We start from the raw sequence: 20,699 nt of genomic DNA, 5'->3' as shown, positions 1-20,699 counted from the left end.
TTGATTGTGGTTCTTCAGCTGTTGTAAATCACCAGCACATCACTGAACTAATAATTTACCCTCTTTGAGGATTTGAGCTGCTGTTTTTCCTTATGAATACTTAGAACTGTAATCGCTAGAAATGTATCTGCTAACAATTTTCCTTCTGATTTCATTCATGAAATTTTTACCTCCTCAGGGTTAATTGGATCAGGAAATGTCAGTATCTTTAGATTTAATTTTCTCTATTGATGCAGTTTTTGGAGTGAATGACTTCTGTGAATACATAATATGGTTTAATTTAATTTCTGTGAAATACTTAGTGACCAGAAAAAGAGAAGGTTTTTTTGAAACAAGATTTGAATAAATTAAGAGTCCCTCCTAACTAGCACAGCCTTCTTGACTATACAAACCCCCTAATTAACTATTTATAGAGAAGTACATATTTCCAATCTATTTTAAAGTGCTGAAAATGAGAGTAAGCAAACTAACCTACCCCCCCAGTTTGCAGAGGGTAGGGACAACATAATATCTTCACAGTGTTTATCTGGGTGGTAATTATATATCAGGAACTTTGAAAGTTTAAAGAAGAAGCCAGGAAAATTCCATCCCCAGAAGCTTCAAGCCCAATGCTGAAAGCTGCCATTATCTTCCCAGCAAGCACAAAAGGCCCAGAATGCAGAGCAGCTGGGTGAAGGGCATCTCTGCACCAGCACTGATCATCTGTAAGTGTATTAGTTGCTGCCCTCACCCAAAATGGGTCCAGTGCCAGAGGAGGAGAGCGCTGACAGTTCTCATTTGCTTTAATGGCAGCCACGAGGTTTGCTGATAAAGAACTTTTATTCTTGCCCCATTCATCCTCGTTGGCTGTTCCTGAAGGAGCCTGGGAGTGAAAGTCTCATTGGGCTGTTGCACCGCGTTAAGTTCACCACTTTCATTTGTCCTATGTTTCATGGCATAGACTTCTCATCTGCTGTATATTTTGTTTTTAAAAGATAAAGTGGCCTCAAAGACAGGGTTAGTAAGAAGTTTATTTTTTGCTGCTGAGTTATTTATTCCTTTTTAAGCTCTGGTGAACAGCTCACATTTAATAGCCCATTACTGCTTACTATGGTTACCACAAAAGAGGCAATCCTGAGAAGTAATGTGCTTAGTGCCTCTGTCCTTACTCTCTGTATTACCTTTCCTTCATTTTTATGATCAAGACCACAGAGTAGAAGGCCAGAAATGACCTGAGCTGCAAACTTCAGGGTACTTTAATCTGTCAAGACTAACAACCAGGTAAATTCGTAAGAGAGAGAGTGAAGGCTCTTCATTACGAAGTTAGCTTCCTAAAAGAGCTTATGAATTCTGCATCAGTTGGCATCTTCAATTTAAGACATGTTGTCTTTCTAGGACAATTCTCCATCTTATCTGCTGGATTTGGAGGGAATGCAGGAGCAGTGGGTGAAATTCCTTGCCTTGTGTTACATAAGTGGTTTGGCGACAGAATGGCAATTTTTGGCCTTCTGGAGTTCTGGCCCAATTTTGATTTTTACTTTCTCTCTATTCCCTGAGCCTCTGCAGAACTGGTTTCTGTGAAGCATCTGCAATATCCTGAAGCAACCTCCAAAATACTGATTTAGAAGTAAATTTGGGTTTCAGAACAACAATGTTATCTTCAAATCAGCCATGAAAGATTTGAAGATCAAAATCACTCATGTCTAGAAGCCTATCTTCTACAGTTGCTTATTTCTTATCAGATACTTCATTGACACTGAATTTTTGTATGTTTTCTAGATAATTACACTTTAATGTTATGAAAGTAGATTTAGTACAAGGCAATATTCTTGAAACCCTTCACACCCTCCTATCTCACACAGGTGATTCTGGGCAGAGGCTGGATTATTTAGGTGTCTTAACACTGAACACACCTCCCACCTTCCTGTTACATCCCTTTGGAAAATTGCCCCTGGCATGTACTGTTCATCATCCCCTACAGCTCTCACAAGCTTTATGTTATTTGAAGCCAGCTTGAGCAATCAGACCCTTATGGACAGATAAAACAAGTAGCTCTCAGAGTAATTGAGTTAATGAGGCCTCAATCTCTTATGGATTTGTGGCTTATGTTGAATTCACTGATGTTTGGTAATAGCTGAGTTCATAGTATTGCCCTTCTGTCAGAAGACAACTACAGTTTCCCTCCTTTCTTTAGCCATTGATCTTTTAAGATTCAAATTCTAAGAAACTAATATTTTCAGGTTTTCCAATGCCCGTTAGAGTTCATTGACTTTTGCAAATATTACAAGAGACATTGGGAGGGAGCATAAATCAGGGTAGATACAGATGCAGATACACACAGAGATGTCTTTTGTATACCAAACCAAATATTTCACATGTATTATAGAATCTTAGTAATGTGATCTACATTTTCTCTTAACAAGGAAAAAAAGTGATCTGATGTATTAAAAAAATGAAAATACAAAAGAAAGTCCATTTCTGTGATTTTGTGCTACATTTTTTACTGTGTAATGTGGTGAAATCTTGTAAGCTGAGTCTGTCCATCTCAGCCTTTTCTGAAAAAATATAATGGTAATATAAGATGGTGCAGAGTCAGGGAATGAACTGCAAGACAACAATTATTCTCTTTTACCCAAAATAAAGGCAAAGTAAGTTGAACTGTGAGCATACCATATAGCACATGGAATTAAAGGCTCTGCTTCTCTTAGCTTCCAGTTGGAGGGAAGGTCTTGCTAATATGGATGGCATAAGAGACTGTCTGGATGAGGGTCAAATGTTGGAAGGATCAGTGCCTGTGGAGTGGAGCAATTCAATGTTAGATATCTTGGAAAAGCAGGCCAGGATATTGGTGGCACAGTATGTGGCGTGGTTTGTGTGTGTGACTGACAGACAGACACGTCACTGCTGCTGCTTCTCATGCAGCTTCGGTCACTGAGGGTCTTCTGCCAAAAGGCACCCAGTTAAGAGGAACTTACCCAAATTGATCTGTGTGGTCAAAAAGAGATGAGTTGCTGCCACAAGTTTGTATTAAGATATATAAGAGAAGAGACAGCAAATTACAGACCTGGGGAAAATCTTTTTCGTTTGTTATTGTCCAGTGGTGGTTCCCAGTTGAACAAGGCATGCAGAATTCTTGCCATCAAGCCCGTGGCTTAAATAACTGTGGGAATGACAGAGCATCAGTACAGGAATTCTGATGATTATCCTGTGGTTAAATAGTGTGAAATAATAAGTCAAAGAAATGTTAGAGTATTGCTCTCTCTGCATAGTGAATATAGCGACAGTTGAAAGGAATTGTGTTCTGATGTGTCTGACCCAGTACACAGCCTGCTCTTGCTCTGGAGGGGTTTTGCCACCGACATCAGTGCTGGCTGGCAGTTCTCCACTGACATGGCTTGTGGTATTGCTGAGACAAAATGATGATGGACACAGCTTTTCTGTTACCCTGGCAGGGCGTAAGAGCTGATGGATGGATGTTTTATGTTTGTAACCTGTTCCCCAGCCTGCTTTCCACAGGATGGGCCTTGGCTTTCTGAATGCCTTCCTGCACATCAGCACAGCCTTGCCAGGTTGTGTCTTTCTGGAGAAAGTATCCCACTCATCTGCTTTTGTTCTGAGCCACTTACCAGCAGTTCTAGAGGTAGAGAGTTGAGACTGCCTTTTTGGGAACAAGGACAAAAAATAGCTCACTGTTAGCATTCCAAACCCAGCTATTTAGACCTGGATTATTTTTAAATATTTTGCATTCAGACACATGACTAGCTGTATTTTCCTCCTCTCTCTTTTCTTTTTTTAATGTTAGCTTTAATTTTGCATCTTCTCTCCTCCCAGCTGTATGCAGTCAAGAGCTTCTGAGCAAATAAAGGTTTATTTACATTGCCAAATTAGCTGTGTTACCTGCTGCCTCAGAGATGCTGCTGGCCGCAATGGGAACCCGAGGACGTTTTGAGCCTGGATATATGTTTGTAGGGCAGTTTTCTGGGCAGTTGAATTGACAGGAGGCAGGGCAGCAGTGAGTGGAAAGCTGCAGCCACCTCGTTTCACCCTGCTGTCGTCACATGTCATCATGTAAGGCACCAGGGGAAGGCTCAGTCCATGGCAGCCCTGTCCAGTGTGCATGTCTTGGCGCTCAAGTGCAAAGCCTTTCACCAGGAGCTGTGTGAAGGGGTTACGGTGAAATGTTGCTGCTGAGTGGGTACTGTCTTACAACCACTTCACAGAGGGGGCCACGATAACAAATAGGGCTTTTGGAGAATGTGATGTCCTGCTCTCTGGAACTGCACTGTGACTGGGCAGCTTTGTGTTCTTTGCTTTCCCAGTAGCCTAAAAGAGATGGGAAAACTAGGAGACACTTTTCAGGAAATGTGTACTATCCTAAAGAGTTTTTCTTACCTCAGCGATTGTCCCCCAGAGAAGCAGCAGACCTTGTGGTGTGTGATGCCCACCCAGAGGCTGGGTTAACACTTTTTCCTGCTATCCAGAGCCCTTCCTCTGGCTGCACATGGTGAGAGAATAAAGCTTGTAACTTGGGGAGGAGACAGTCATAATATCTGCTTGTAAAGGGTAAGAAAGAACTGCTTGTTGGATAGATATAAAAGAAACCTTTAATTCCAGCCAGGATAGTCTAATGCTTTAGCCAAGTGGTGGTAAAGAGCAAAGTACCACCAGGCTCTTGTATGGGAATGCAGGGAGGCTTCTGGGGAGACAAATGCTGGTCTTTACCCTCACAGAGCAGCAATGGTTATCTTATTGATCACACTGCGAGACTGATCTAAATGGCATTTTAAAGGAAACTGAAATTATTTATATGTACTATAATTGGAAATTAGAGCAGGAGTGACACTGGCATGATCTCTGCTTGCTGCTCTTTGCAGCCAGGGCAGCTGGTCTTCCTCCACACAGCTCAGATTAATGTTGATTTTTGTGGAAATGGTGTAACTCTGCTGACAGCAGTGGAGTTGCATTTATGAAACAGACTCCAAGACCATTTAAAAAAAAAGTGAATTTTATGGACTGTGCACTGGATGGACCCAGTAAGTAGCTATTATCCTAATAGATCTCTGTAGGCAGGAGGATGTTATACTGCCTGGATTCACCGAGGAGCAGTGTCCTGCTCCCTACAGTTTGCAGATACCGAGAGTCAGCAAATCAGTAATTGTAGCTTCAAACTAATATCACTTTCTTTTTTTTCCCTGCATAGCCTTCTGGGACTCTGCAAAAAGATCTGGTGCACTACATAGAATTAGTTGGCTTTGAAGCAGCAGAGTCATCTAGGTGTGAAACTTCGATTTCCCGTGTCATAAAATGAACTGTCATTTCTATCTTTCTTTTTCAGAAAACCCCCACAGCTCATGCCATGAAGGAGGAGAACTTTCTTCGTCGCAGGTTCTCCCTCTGTCCGGCATCATCCACTCCTCAGAAGGTCGATCCTCGCAAGCTGACGCGCAATCTGTTCTTCGGGGCCGACAATGACATCTACCCACTCAGCCCAGGTTGGTTTCTGGTGTGTCAGTGCAGAAAGTAGTTGTGTCTCAGGTACTTGACTGCAAGGAGATAATACATCGTGCTGCCGAGAATGTGAGAGAAGCTACTGCAACACAGACGTTACTGGATCCCAGATAGTGCTGCTTTCATGATGCTGTTGTTTATCCTTGCTGTGGCATTAAGTGGGAATGGAGGGCATCAGACGTGGGGTTTGTAACTGTTCAGACACTGCATGGCCTCATGTTTAAAAAATGGCTAATGTTTTCAGGTGCTTCCACTTTGAGGCATTTGATGTGTTTCACCCTAAGCATTGGACTCATTTAAGATTTACTGGCTCTGTTTGCAGACATTTAATGGCAGATTTCCCTGTTCAGATTTAGAGCCTAGGATAAATATTACAACAGCAGAGTTTCTGTGGTTAATGTTCTGTAAATATCTACAAGCACTACAAGTACCAGGAATCTTGACAGGTTGCAATGAATGGCAGACTGGCTTAGCATTCTCTTTACATCTTTTTTTGCTTTGAATTTCCTAACACCCCTCTTGAAGGAAAAAGAGCTCATTTTATTGTTTCAGTGTTTTTTGCTCACAATAAACATTCAAGTCTTTCCTTGATTGCAGTCTGCAGACAATGCTTCTGTTCCAGTCTGTAAACAAGTGCTTCAGGGGGCAGTCACAAGTTTGTAGAGCTGTCATCTGCAGCTGCCATGTCAGTGCTAAATAGTCAAACCTCACAGCACCTTCGTGAGGTCTCAAAACACTGATATCTAGAGAGAGAACATAGCATCTGTCAAAAGGTTTCAGTGTTCATATAAATCTAACACCCAACAGAGTCTCTGGGCTTTTCAGATGTAGAGCAAAACAAGATCTGGATTTCCTGAGCTAATTGTCTTTAAGTGCAAATGTTTCAAGGGCCTCTGATTTTGCAGGTATTTTTGTTTGTGAGTGTCTGCTTCAAGGCAGTGGGAAGCCTATTTTCAGCAGTGCTGACTAATCCTGGCTGTCACTGAGACCCCTGGAAGCTTCAGCAACCTTTTGGTTAATCAAATTGAAAACAATTTGAAATGGGACACCTAAAATCTCATACATTTCAAACCTGGAGGGACTTTTGAAGCACTAGCTGCCCATAAGCACAGTCTGTACAAATGTGTGGCAAGTAAACAGCTCGCTTCTGCTGTCCTTGGGAGCTGAAGGACTGATTTTCCAGGCTGTAGTCGCTTCCCCTTGCTTCGAGGAGATGGAGAGCCATAGCTTACAGTTTGCCCATTCTTCAGTTCTTACCAGAATTTTCAATGCTAAAAAAGTTACTGACTTCCTCACAGTGGTATTTCTGTGGTGTAATCTTTTAGAAACCAGGGCAAGTTGAGGGTTTTAGTCTGGAGGAGGTGACTGGAAGAGTTTGTTTCTTCCTCAGCTTCCCCATCACCTTGTTTCTCCTGGATCCCTGCTGGCAGCCAGACCAAACAGCCTTTGCTGGGCTTTGCATGTGCCTTGAGCCATGCAGGAGCTTCTGTTCTGCTGCACAGTTCTCCCAGGTAACCTCCAGCATGTTGTCAGTGAGGGCAGTAGCCCTCAGAACTGCAAAGGAAGAGCACAGGGCAAAGGATTTGTAAAGGAGAGAATATCCCTTTTAAAGAAACAGAAGTTATACTGCTTCAGCAAGGGAATTTCTTGCAGGGAGCCTGGGGTTTTGTCTATCCTTACACTTCTTCTACTCCTTTCATTTCTTTCCCTGTCCCCATGGAGCTGCAGTCTCTTTGTTGTCCTCATATTTCCTGTAAGAAGTAGCTGTCACTCTTCACGTTCAGTTGCCATTTACTCTGGTGGGCTCTCCTTTCACTCCTTTGCTGCTGCTTCTGCCTTGTTTTCCTCTGAGCCTATGTGCTTCCCTCCACCTTCTCCCATCCCTCTGAAGGATGCTGCTATCACCATACATAGCAGCAAGCCCAAGGTCTATGTCCATAAGCTGCATCCAATATTTCTCTGTTTTTCTGTGTTCTTGAGGCTTTTTCAGTGGTCTGTGTTTTGTTGCCTGACTCCAGCAGATTTTCTTTATGTGAGTGCTGGGCTGACTGTGTTGAGTGGGTGCAGTGGGCAGCAATTCCTGCCAGGAATTTAGTGGCTGGAACTGCAGGTCTCACAGCACCATCATCTAGAATTCACCCTCCGACAATAAAGGTGTGCAAGTAAATACTTCAGTGAGTAGGGAGTGACAGACTTTACACCTCAAGCAAGCTACACTATGGAGATTCAGTTTGGCAAGAGGATTTTTTCTCTTGAAGGAAATATATGGGAAATGCAGAGGGCACTGTCTGAAATAACACTTTGGACTTTTTGCCTCTTGCTTGCATATGAAAGTGCTAATGGTTCTTGTAACTGAAAAAAAAATGGAGTAAGATATTTTCTTTTTATAGGAAGTTCACAAATTAGAGAGACATGAATTCTTGTTCCTTGTTCATGTTTGTCTTTCACTTAGCCAGGAGGAGAGAGAACCTTTCTCTATTTTCTATTTCAGAAAATAGGAACTTTATTGGGTGAGTAGCTAAAAGAATTTTTAGAGAATCTCTCTTTTTGACTAGGCTGCAAGATCACACAGTCTTTAAATAAAAAATTATCCCAGCTTATCTGCATCCTAAGAGATGTACATTTAAGAATATGGGAATTTTACTGTGAAATATACACAGAACTACATTTCAGTCAAGGTGTTGCCATTGGGCCATGTGGCTGATATTTACAGCAGAAACAGGTTTTATTTGCAATAATTTCACATATCAGAGCTTGTATTTCCTCTTGTTGATCAGTCATGCTTACTGTATCACTGTTTATAAAGGGTAAAGGCAAATGCACTTGTAGGATTGATGCCCAGCAGAAAGCCAAAGAAAAGGAATGGTTACTTTCCTGGACAGGAACTAAATATTTATTTTTCCTGTTCATGAGAGTAATGGATAAAAAGAAGGTATCAGTAATTCTACTCTCTAGCCACAAGACTGGAATGTTGGCAGTTTTCTTCACAATGTGGTGAAGGCTGTTTCCGTAAGCACCACTGATTCCTTTCCCAAAACCTTTTTGTTATTGGTGCAAAATTTTTGGGCTACTTTGTGGAGGAACCTTCTTTGCTGCCCTGGTAGCAGCCAGCACTTTAAGTTGAGAGAGATTCAGCTCTGTTTCTGTGGTGGGCATTATGTTTTCTTAATCAGGGAGATAAGAACTTCAGCTTCTATAACCAGTTAATATTTAGCTTCTTGTATGTTTTTAAGTGGTTTCCTATTTATTTTCTTGAGACAGCTGTATCTGTTGTGCTCTGGGTGGGTCTCTCGCTTTTGGACTTTCTGTGCACTTAACTATGTGTGGGGGTTTTTGACAAACTTCCACATCATTTCAATGAAATTTGCTTTCCAAACAATGACTGGCTCTCTCCTCCTGCATGGCTGCAGCAAATTTGCTTGGGACTGGCAGCAAAGATAGCTCTCCTCTGAAAAACAGCCTTTCCCTCACAATTCCCAATAGAATTAATGAGTTTGGTGTAAGAAACTAATATATGTTGCTTCATAAACATACCTTATGAAGCCTTATAAATGATATGGTAAGAATGAACAGTTGCATGTCCCATTTTTTTTCCATAATGCTCTGTGAGCAGGATGATCCATAACCTCAGGAACAGTGAAAATCTCATTGTTCAGGTGCAAATCCTTTTACCTGCATTACTGAGAGAAGGCAGAAATGTCTCACGTTCAGGCTTTTTGTATGGATAAAAGCTTGGAGTTAAGCTTTCTTTAAGAAATGAGACATAATAAAGAATGGATGTGAATTCTGTTATGCTAATAGACACCATTCCCTCGGAGCAGGCAGCAGCTGATTCCCATTAACTTTACTTGAACTTTTAGATCATATGTTACTTTCCCATACATGTGCAGAAAAAACTCTTCATGGGAAACAACTGCAGCAGCTACATGGCTTTGTGTGTTTTTTCCAACCTCCTCTGTCAAGGAGAGTGGGGGCCTATAAAGAGGCAAACACCATCAGAGAAAGAAAAAAATACGGAAATGCAGGTTCTAATCCATACACAGCAGTGCTTATGGCCATCCCACTTGTCATGGTAGCACAAAGGGACTGTCAAATCTCTGGCCACTGAGGATATTTTGGGGATTTTCTCCTGCCCACAAACATTAAGTTTCTGAGTGTATTATTTAGGGCTTGGTGTTTCCAGGGGAGGAGTGACAGCAAAGAAACTAGGTTGGGATATGGGTGCCCTGTTGTTGCACCACCTTTCTGTGTGCCATTGCTCTTCTCCCAGGCTTCCTGTGTCAGCACGGCCGTGTGCACGTGGCACAGTGCAGCAGTGGGCCACGGGGTGAGAAACACGTCTGAACCCCCATCCCAGCCCTTGTCACTATGTGGAAAGTTGGACAGTTGTCCCACAAAGTCTTTTCTCACATTTAAGAGTTGATACCCCCAACTACCTGTTAGTGCCTGGAAGAAGGTTACGGTTTTGTCCTGTCTCTTTAGTGGCAGAACCCTGTAGCACAGTTGCAGTTCTGGTTATAACAGGACATGCTTGTTCTCTCATGTGTGCTGTGATGGAAGTGCAGGGCATGGCCATGAAGATATTTATTTTTCAGTGAGCTTCTTGTGACTGGCTTTTCTAATAGTGTTTGGCTTCTTAAAAGGCTGCTCTGATAATTACAGGAGAAATTATGGCTTCTGACACATCTGTGACAACTTCTGTGGTCTTCGAGAGAATGAGGATTTTCCCTTTCTGGTTTTGCATTATGTGGTGTTTGTTTCCAAGGCTGGCCCACACAATGTTAGAAACATTTTCAACAGTTCCCATGTCTGCAGTGTGCTATAAATGTATTATATTTCACTGTCTCAGTGGTTCTTTACTGCATCTCATATTCTGAAGCCCTGATTACCAACGATTTTGAGAAGAAAATTACATTGCAATTGATTAACAATGACTATCTTGGTACTTAAAAATCTAGTCTCATCAATCAGAGACTATTTTTTGCTTTTTTCCTTAATAAAAGCTCTGTGCTTTCTTTTACTGTAAGGACATGATTACAGTTGGCAAAAAACCCAGTATTTATCATAGCATTTTATTGCTTGGACTAGCACTACACAATACTCATGCCAGTATATAATGTATGCAAGCTTAGGATATTTGAGTAGTGGGAATATATCTCTACAATGCTTGGAAAATGCCACAGAGTTCATAATACTACTTATAAATTGTAAATCTTTCTTATTTTAACAAATAACTTGATCAGAAGACATCGATCTTCTGCAAGTTGTGTTTAATTTTGTTTTACTAATTATGCCTAGATGCTGTTCTGTCTTCTGTAACATTTTGTGATAATGGTTATTATTTGTCCAACAAAACATGCTATCAAGTGCATCTGTATGTAGTTGCCAGATACTGACCAAGGAGGATTGAATAGCTGCTTATGAACTGAGTTGCATTTATTATTTGCTCTGAATGAGGCATGGGGTATGTAAGAAAAGAACAGACTGCGGTAATGTAATTAAAGACTGCATCATAATGGAGACACAGAAGGGAGCTGATTAAGGATGCATAAGCAATCTTATTTCTGGGGTTTTTTCCAGCCTTCATATGCTGGAATTTTCAACCATCGTGTTGGTTTACCACTGTACTTCGAGACCTAACTTTTGAGTATCTTGTTGCATGGCCCAAGCATGTGGATCCAGGCTATTTCAAGCTCTGCAAGATCCCCCTCTGTGATTGTGGTGTGGTTGCTCTTTCTCATGACAACTTCCCTTGTGTGATGTTAGCAGCAGTCCTTTCTAAAGCCATGACGAGCCACGGTTTTGCACAAAATTTCTCTGGTTTTGAATTACATTTTTTTGTTGCAGGAAAAGAGGTGGAAGGAAATAGCCCATCAGCACTGAAGGATGAGACACCACAGACTCCAAACTCGATTAGCAAGGTACTCTGGGATAGGGATCCATTCCCTGTCTTGCTTTCATTTCTTCTCAGGCTGTTATTAATCATTCTTACTCTCTTGTTTTTAAGTCATTGAGAAAGCCTCTCCCTCTGTTCCTGCAGGAACTATGTGTGCATGTTTTGAGAGAAAGAAAATGAGTGTTTTTGCATGGTTGGGATGACAAAGAAGTCTACACTTTCCTCTGACTTGATTGCACCTACCGCAGAAGAACCCTGTTTAATTGGGCCTCATTTGGCAGTGTAATTAGATATGAATAATTACGGTTGAAAGGTTGATTTTGTCAGCAGAGGTGTCTCCTGCTGTTCCTGATCAGCAAGTCATCATGAACCTTAATTGTTTTGGAAGAGAAAACTGTAGTATTTAGTGTAGTGCATAGCATCTGAAACAGTGAAACGAGATCCTGGGAGAGAGCTTTGGGAAGTAGTGTAACAGGAGAGGAACACAAACTAACCAATATTTCCTGAACACAACTTTTCCATCCAGCCTGTTACAGAGAGGTAAAACTGGATCTAAAGCCTCTGAGTCTTGGTGTTCAAAACCTGCCTCTACATCAAGAGTTATGGAGTGCTTGGGTTTGATTTCCTGTGGAGATGGAATCAACTTTATAAATTAGATCTGGCTTCGAGATTCATGTACAGGCTTTTTTGGCCACAGATCCCTAACATGTTTCTGGAGGGTAACTGAAAACAGAAGCAAGACCAGTTAATAAATTTTTAACTACATTTATTGAGCTGCGAAGCTGTAAAATGCAAGTGACACCAGCTGAAATGAAAATATAGCACGAAAGAAACAGCTGCAGACAAGTGATTTCTTATTAGACATGAAAATAGTTTCTGCATCTTCCAGTACATTTGTCTACACTCGCCTGGAGCTTGCAGGTTGTTCTCCTGGGATGCCCTGGCAGAGGTCAGCACAGGGAGATGGTGATGAGAGGAGCTCTGAGAGTATGGAACAAGGACTCATGTACATGTCCTCTGCTATTGCGGGAACCTGGCAAGCTGCAAACCAACCTTGGCTTTGCTTTTTCAGGCAGGTTCCTCTAGGAAGATCAGCCTCCCACTTATCCTGGCAGTGGAGAAGCCCAAGGACCAGGTAACTGCATCCAGGGCTGCTTTAAAGCTAGATGTTTTGCACGCCTTACAAGGAGCGTCGTTGAATTTTGTAATGACTTAGGAATGTAAAGAAGAAGGACTTTTTCTGGACAGGACAACTCAGAGCAGTGAAATGCTGTCCAAAAGGGAGTTTGATTTCTGAGATGCAGGATGAATCCAAGAGTAGGAATATATTTATGAGAGTTTTCTGGGTTGAGAGCATGGCTTAGCTGTGTTTTCCCAGCCTCTGGGCCTGCCTTGCTAATTAGTCTCCACAGGTGTGTTTTTGAAAGGAGAAGCACCCATGGAAAATTTGGGTACCCACCTAGATTTCTGCCATGCTTTGTGTGCACTGGGGAGCTGCTGGTGGGTCTCTCTTTGGTGGTGTCAAGAGTAATTGTTAAGAAGAGTTAAGAGAAAATGCACAACAGTAAACAACTGCATCAGATTTGTGATTCAAAATAAGTGGGGTTCTGGACATGAACTTTGCTTTCACTGACCTAAGCCTTTGGTTTTACAATAGTCAGAATTGCTCTGAAACATCAGTGGACTAAAAACAGATATGAGGATACCAAAACACCGAACTTCAACTTGCTTACTCGTTTGCATGCTTTGGCTTCTGAATGGGCCAGGGCTGGGTGTTTCTTTCCTGCCCAAATGTTCTGCTTAGACACATCATGTCTGATTTGTAGACCTTCTGCCTCACTGAACCTGTGCTGTAGCATTTTTCATTCTCACTTCACTCTGCTTCACCTTGCTGTTATGTACACTACTTTGCTCTTCTCCAGCCATGTAACTTGTCTTCTGTCAAGCTTTGCAACATCAATGACAGTAGGGAGTCCTTATTGGGAAGTGACTTGTACCTTAAAAATTTAGGCAAACTGGTAGTCAGTTTGCTTAATATGTAATTTTTCACATCCACTCAGCTATAATGCTCTAAAATGAAACTTTACTGTCAGGTGTGCAGAACTGCAAGCAGGGATCGATCACACTCAGTTTAAAAATAAATAGTGATTCCACCTACTTGAATCAAAGGGAAGAGTGTGTGGTAATTGGGTCATGTTTAGATTCCTGATAGCAGGGGGGGAATAATTCTTAGAAACCAAACTGTAGGATGTGCAGGTTTAATTAATGGTTACAGAAGTAAATGTTGTAGGTAACAGATCCGTGCTACGAATACTTGCCCTTCTTTTGGTAGAGTGGATATAACAAACCTTGTTGGAAATCAATGTTCTTTCAGCAGCACTATTTTGATGTACCACACCACATTGACACTTCACTCAGTAATGAGAAGGAAAGGAAAGCCAGTCGAGTGATTCAATCCCTGCACTGGGGCTTAGGTAACCTCAAATTCCCAACTCTGCCTTCGATTCCCTGCACTTACTAGGGCAGATTAATTGGGTTTTTGTTTCACATCTTCATCAGTAAGGTGGAAACAGCTTTGCATTTTGTTCACTCAGGCCATATCCACATTGCATGTTGGAACAGGCTGCAGGTTTCCAAGGTTAGCAGAGAGAATGTATTATAAAAACCCTATAAATGTCTGTGAACTTGTGACCTGTGCAGCCATGTGACTGCAACCACAGAGCCCTGTGCTCACAGGTGGACTGCTCTCTTATGTCTGAAGTGTGAACACGTCCCAGTTGTCATATCTGTACAGACAGTCAAATATTTGATACTGGAACATTTGCTTTCAAATGCTTGTTTGCATTTGTGTAGTTCTTAGCACTAATATATATTTCTGATTTCAGTTGTGGCTTCTCACCCCATATTTTATTAAAACAAATTTAAGGCACAGTTCAGCTACATATTACATTGCTAACTTTCCTGCAGCATATTTTCTCCTACTTAGTTTTTTAAGTCGAGTTTCTTTTATGTCCTTTACCAAGGGGAAAAAATTATTATCTTATTTATTTCAGATTGTTTCTCATAATAGTTTCTCTCTTTTTTAGAGCCCTTTAGCATTGTTTTCTGGGACCAGTACTCATAGTTGGGTGTAAAAGTATAACCAAGCCTCAAGCTCATCAAGCAGACAGGTAGTACAGTTAGCACACACCTGATAATGACAGGAGATGCCTTTCTCTCATTTTGTGACTCATTCAGCACTGTCAGAGTCCTATAAGGCACCTTTTATTACAGTATGCAGTGCTACATGTTCTTTTTCTTCCTTTCCTGTGCTTACCTATTAATTCTACTGGATGGAGGGCAGCTGGAGTCTCTTGGTATGATGCAGGGCCCACAAAGAATTGAGGTGTATTTTAAGGGATAGTGAGAATAATCTTGAAGCTGGATCTCAGTGGTACTTCACTTTTCCAGTCCCTTGCTAATGCCACAGTGAAGTCTATAAAGCTGTAGGAGTGTGGCTGTTGCGTGCACAGTTACATGATGTATGTGAGGGTAATGCATTGTGAATGAGTTTTTCTACATGCCTGAATTGTTCAGGCCTTTATTGTGTGATTTGTAATCTGAAATATGGATCTCACTGACTGTTAGAAATTTATTTCAGCCAAAAGTAGTTTGAAACAGCTCATACCGATCATTTGAGATTTAAGCTGTGGTTCCCATGCTGTCTCGAATTTACTCTTCTAGATCTATGAATCATGCACCTAACCTCTGAGGTAACTCAAGACATGGTTACATTTGGGACTACCATAAAAGATCATTTACAAACATGGCAACCTACAAGGGTACCGTTCCCTCTGTTCTCCCTTAACCAGCAAACCAAGGAATCAGTTGTCAGACAGATACAGTTTTGCAGGGATCACCTTTTAGATATTCAGGAGTGAAACATCCCCTGTGTGTGTTGAGCATGGCTTTGTGGGAGAATCTAGTGCTTCCAGGTAGTGTTATGCTCAACTGGACCCTTGCTGGCTTTTCATTACCATACTTCATGCTCTCAATGTTACAGATGGAATTATTTTGCAGCTAGTTGTCTCTATCAAGACTTACACTCAAGTTCCTGGCTTGATATACCTTGCTTCTTCAATTCCACTATGTGCAGTACTTTAGGGTAGTCACTGTTGTCCACAGGGGACTTTGCAGCTGATTTAAAATGAGCAGAGATGTAGCCTGGAATATCCTACAAGAAGGGATGGGGTTTTGCACTGAGAAGTAGAGATGCTCCATGTTTTCTAACTTGTGTTGGTGCACACAAGCTCTGACACTCCCAGATGCCTCACAGAGGTGAATTTAGACAGCAGTAGCTGTTTGCAGAAAAGAAGTCTCAAAGTTGATAGTTTTGGGTAGGCCACAAGCAGTCCTATCATGTCCTTGGGTTATGTGATCATGATTCCTTATTCTGGTGTTTTTGATGGAGAAGATGAGAGTAAATGGAGGTGCTGAAATTGAAATGATTTACTAAACAATTTAGCAAAACTTACATTAAACCGCAGGTCCACTTGTTTTTCATTGCTTACTTTCTTTGTTTAAGCTCAGCCTAGGAACAAAAGATGTGCCTAAAGCTGAAGGGGAAAGCAAAACTTTGCTTCAGCTTTCTGTGTGGCACCGTATCTGTAATATATCAAACAGCATTTTTCTCAGTGTGCAACTTCCTATCTCGGCTCAGATGTTCTTTAAATATTCTGAACTTGCAGAATGATCTTCCCAAGCAGGGCACATCTAAATGATCAAATAGAAATCCTATGAGGTCTGTGACTTGTTCTTTATTTACTGTAATTCAAAGCAGTGGAGCAAAGCATTTAACTAAGCAGTAGTATAACTTGATATTTGGAGTTGCTTGGATAGCTGAATTTCACCAGTGACTTTCCCCAGATGTTGCTGTCATGTCAACTGTTTATTTGTTCAGGCTTCTCAGTTTGTGCTAATCATTGTACTATTTCAGAGTTGTAAACACAGTTGCGGTATCTTTGTAACATTGTTGAAATAAGAAGGATTTTTGTGTTTTTGTTTTTGTTTTTTTTTTTATTTCAGACTGGAAAGTTTTAGGTGAAGATTATTCAGCTTGCTATAAAACGGTATAGCAATCGAAGGGTAATCTTTCCTAATGCAAAGCTTGTTTGCCAGTAAGAATTGTTTCACTGATTCTACTGTGCTTTGGATGAGCTGTTAATTCACAACAACAGTAAAAAGTTTTTTAAAAGAACTGCCTATAATAAATTGAAACCAAAATTGCTTAGATTTGGTTGAGATATATGTGAATATTCACATCAGTAACAAGGAGTTTCTCACTTCTAATGAAGCTAATAAATGCAGCTTTTCCATAGTATTTATACTATGTCAGGAACTTCTGTTTGATTTTTTTATTTATTTTTTGTGTGATCAAGTTTTTTAGTGATTATATGTGGAAAAGATACTGGAGAAATTACATGTGACCAAGGGCATGTCTCCTATTGCTTTAGTGAAGCATAACTTACGACCTCAGCTACTTTTGCTCTGCCTTCAAATTCCCATCTGGTCTTGTCTTTCTCTCACTTGGATGCAAAGAGTACAAAAGGGCAACTTCTAAGCTGTCACTGCTGTTAATATGCAGAGCACAGCTTGAGAATGACTTTATGTAAATGTTTCTGATTTGGAATAATTCTGTCTATTGTGCAGCAAGGATTGCTTGCACTAAATAACAGGATATTCCTCTTGCTGTTATCCAAGGCACGGATGGCATGCTGATGGGCTGGCATCCGCCATGCCGGAGTTGATCACAGACTGTTTTTCTGTGAAATTATTTGATTCCTCTTAGAAATGAAGTCACCCAAAAGACACTGGATTAGAACAGCCCTATTGTTAGGACTCTGTATGCTCTCTTACAAAGTCTGGCAGAAGTGTGAGGCTATTGTGATGACTGCTAACAGTCAGCAGTGAATCTGCAGAGCTCCGTGAATGAGATGGAAAGAAACGGAAACATAACTGGGATAAAAAGTATGTTTTTGAGTACAGTACAAGCCATTGTTAGCTGGCAAGGTCATCACTCAGTCCTGGAAAGGACAGATTTGGTTAGAGAACTGAAAAGGGACAACAGTTTCCTACCCCTGCAAGTGCTGCCCTAAGCTCTGGTTAAAGTTTTTGGCACATTAACAGTCTTTCCTCCTTATGAGAACCTGTATATGGAAACATACCTATTGCTTTCTTATTAGAATACTCCAGTGGCTTCCTTTAAAAAGGACACCAATTTCTAACCTTCCCATTTTAAGAAGTCTCATATCTGGTGAATATTGTTCATGTTGCTGCACAGAGAGAGGGCCAGATTCTGATATCCTGCACAAGTGTTATCCCAGCACCCTTGAAAGACTTGCTGTGATGACAAATGGCTTCTCTTAGTTTTCTGCCTGGCTGAGAATGGCAGGGTAGTAGAAAGACATCATTAAATGCTCTTGATGTGCCTTATACCTTGCTGTGTCTAGGGAATCTTTAGAGCTGATGGCCCAAATTAATTGAATCTTATATGTACCACAAAGTACAATCAAAATTATTAAGACAGATTAATGCAAAAACATGAAATCATATTTCTTCAAGTCACTTATCAGGTTAAACCTAAAGGAACTATCATTACTGTCAGCAGCATGGAGGCCTATGTTATGTTGTCCTGGGGGCTTAGATCCCACCTTTCCTGGGAAAAAGAGGAACTTTAAACCCAGAAATGCAATGCTTTTCACTCTGTAGACCTGGAGATCACCTGCCAGCAAGCTGCTGTTTAGAATATGTGGTGATGCATCCTCATAAGCATAACAAGAGGCAAAATCAGGAGAGAGAATCAATCAGTTAAAAAGTAACTGGGGAACAGTGTCAAAAGTTCCAGGTCAGGCACATCTGGAAGCTTGTCCACAGCTCCTAGTTAAAACTTGGTTATAGTCATATTTTCTCTCTCTTCATAAAGCATTTTGCAACCATCTCGAGGAGTTGTGGTATTCATCACCCAGCTGGTAGGTACATCACAGTTTTTGGGACAGAGCAGCACAGATATTTGTTTTCCTGTGCCTAGAAATTCCTATGCCGGCAGTGAAGGACCTATGCTGCTGCTTCTTTCTCATGTATTCTTAAGCCTGTCTTAATGTGCACCATCCCTGTGACCGTGTTTCCCTTTACAGGCAAGGTGTGCAGATTCAGCATGTCCAGGTGTAGCCCAAACATGGGGGAGGAAATGCCTGAAGGAAGCAGCACAGCAGTTCAGGAGCCCACTACAGCAGCCCCCTGGGCTGCTCATCCAGCTTCTTTAACCAAGAGAAGGACCAGTTTTTTGTGGTTTCAGACAAGTTTCACTGTATTTATTGAGCTCCTAAAGGCTGTGTTGGTGTAAGGGGAGATTATCCCTTCATCAGCTGTTGTGTGCTGTGGTTTTATGACAGGCATAGCAGTATTGGCTGGCGCTGGGCACACGGTGTTGTCCTTCGTCATGGACCTACGAGTCAGATCTCCCGAAGAGTCGGAATCAATGTCTGTCTCTGTGAACACCCCGGGTTTGAAGTCTTGTGGTTGTTTAACTCTATTTTTAGCGTGACCCAGAGTGACTTCAAGGAGGAGGCAGGTGGGGCTGGTAGAGCAGTGAAAGCGCCTCTGTCTGTGTCAGTGCTGGTTCCCCATGAGCAGTGGATTAGGGCTCAGGTTTGCAGTGGTTTTTGGAAGCCTTTCTGAATTCATCTGCAAGTAAATTTCTCCAAGCTAAATGAGCTTAAGGGGCAAAATTTTATTCCTTATATAAGTGCTAAGGTGTAATTGTCTAGACAACAAAGGACTGTAGTTTGTTTTATTTAGTTGAACAAAAAGCATTCTTTGTATCCTGATGCTTTGCAGGCACCTGAGCAGTATTTCCTAGAATCTTGGGAACATCTGTCCTTTTTCTGCCTCTCACACTGGCTAATGAGGAATAGTACGCGGTGTTTCTCTCTGTGTCTGATCTCTCAGGCCAGAGGGAGTGAAATTACTAATAAACAGTTGGCTCAAGGACAGGACATTCTTCCTGCTAATTGGGAGAAAGGGGGAGAATTCTTCTGACTGGTTTCAGAGGACATGTCTCAAATCATGAAAGCATAATCTCCTAATAATTCGAATGGATTCTTGCTCAGAGACATTTAAGCACTTGGAAATGTTTCTTCATAAAGAAAGGCTTATAGCATATCTCCCAAATGCCTACTACTGCCCTTTGAAATGTGACAAAGACCTTGTGGGCACAAGTCCCTGCTCAGATGTCATATCTGTGCAGAGGTCCCCACCATAAATCTTGTGTTCTTACCATGAAGTCTCAAGCACAGAAATACAAAATATGCATCAGAGATTGCATTGCAGGCAGAGGAGGCAGGCTTAGCTTTCTATGAAAACAAAAATGGCAAATACTGAATAGTTTTCAGGAGCCCAAGAGGTGGCATTTTCTTTGAGTGGAACCAAGTTGACTTCTAAACTAAACAGTCCAATCAGGGACCTCACTGGTCTTTACGCACCATCATAAAGTTTTCATTTCTCTATTCTTAAGTATTACATGTAGTTCTGTTTTTAGTGAAAAACTACTGCAAGGGTGAGAACAAGTAACAGGTTCTACAGTGACTGTGGCTCTGTTGCAAACAGCACCTTCAGCCCATAATTTCTAATCCTGCATCATCTACTGGTTTTGGTCAGTTGAGCATGCTCCCTTATCTCCCATTTCTGCTCCTGCCACAGTCTCCAAAGCACAGCTGACGGCCTGTTTGCTGTGATCTGGTCATGCATTTGTGTGGTTTTTTTCTGAGTCATGTGAAAAGGACTGATCTGACTGTCATTAAATATTTTTCTGCTCACACTAACGTTCAGCATAGTTTGTGGCTGTAGTAGCCTGAGAGGTTTCTGTGTCACTGGGAGGGAAAAAGAAAGTGGGTCTCTCGAAATGAAGGCACTGTAAAATGATCACATCAACTCATGACATAAAGGAGAGAGAGTCTGAGAGCCCAGTGGGTTTGTTTCACATCATAGCAGTAATTTTATAAGTAGGAAGTATATTTGATACATTTTTCCTTAGTACAGCTCATTTTTCTGTCATATTCATTAAATCAAGGTGTCCAAGGGCTGAACTTTTTTTATAAAACTGTCATGCATAAGTTAGAGAGACAGTGCCTGACCCAAAAGATCACAGTCTGAATGCATCAGACACATGAAAGGCTGGAAGGAAGAGAGGTACAGAGGAAGAAAGTAACTTCCCCAAGGTCACATAAAAAGTAGCAGAGTCCAGAGTGTACCATAATTCTCACACCTCTAACTCTCCCTA

The 20,699-nt window shown here is 41.4% G+C and overlaps 1 protein-coding gene across 7 annotated transcripts in view; it reads left to right on the top strand.

Annotated features, from left to right (window-relative positions):
• Window positions 1-20,699, top strand: part of OSBPL5 (oxysterol binding protein like 5) — a 177,753-nt gene that overhangs the window by 109,935 nt on the left and 47,119 nt on the right. For 5 of the 7 annotated variants that reach the window (XM_017813136.1, XM_017813128.1, XM_017813159.1 and 2 more), the window contains exons 2-4: window positions 5,315-5,471; window positions 11,335-11,408; window positions 12,456-12,518. In XM_017813136.1, the coding sequence (XP_017668625.1) occupies window positions 5,315-5,471; window positions 11,335-11,408; window positions 12,456-12,518 (294 nt within the window). The remainder of the gene's footprint in view (window positions 1-5,314; window positions 5,472-11,334; window positions 11,409-12,455; window positions 12,519-20,699) is intronic. The other 2 variants (XM_017813172.1, XM_017813166.1) reach the window with 1 other exon arrangement.

This window comes from Lepidothrix coronata, unplaced genomic scaffold, assembly GCF_001604755.1.
Source record: "Lepidothrix coronata isolate B3197 unplaced genomic scaffold, Lepidothrix_coronata-1.0 Scaffold1, whole genome shotgun sequence".
Classification (NCBI taxonomy): domain Eukaryota; kingdom Metazoa; phylum Chordata; class Aves; order Passeriformes; family Pipridae; genus Lepidothrix; species Lepidothrix coronata.
The sequence above is the reverse complement of the archived record's forward strand: the minus strand, read 5'-3'. Positions and strand labels throughout refer to the sequence as shown.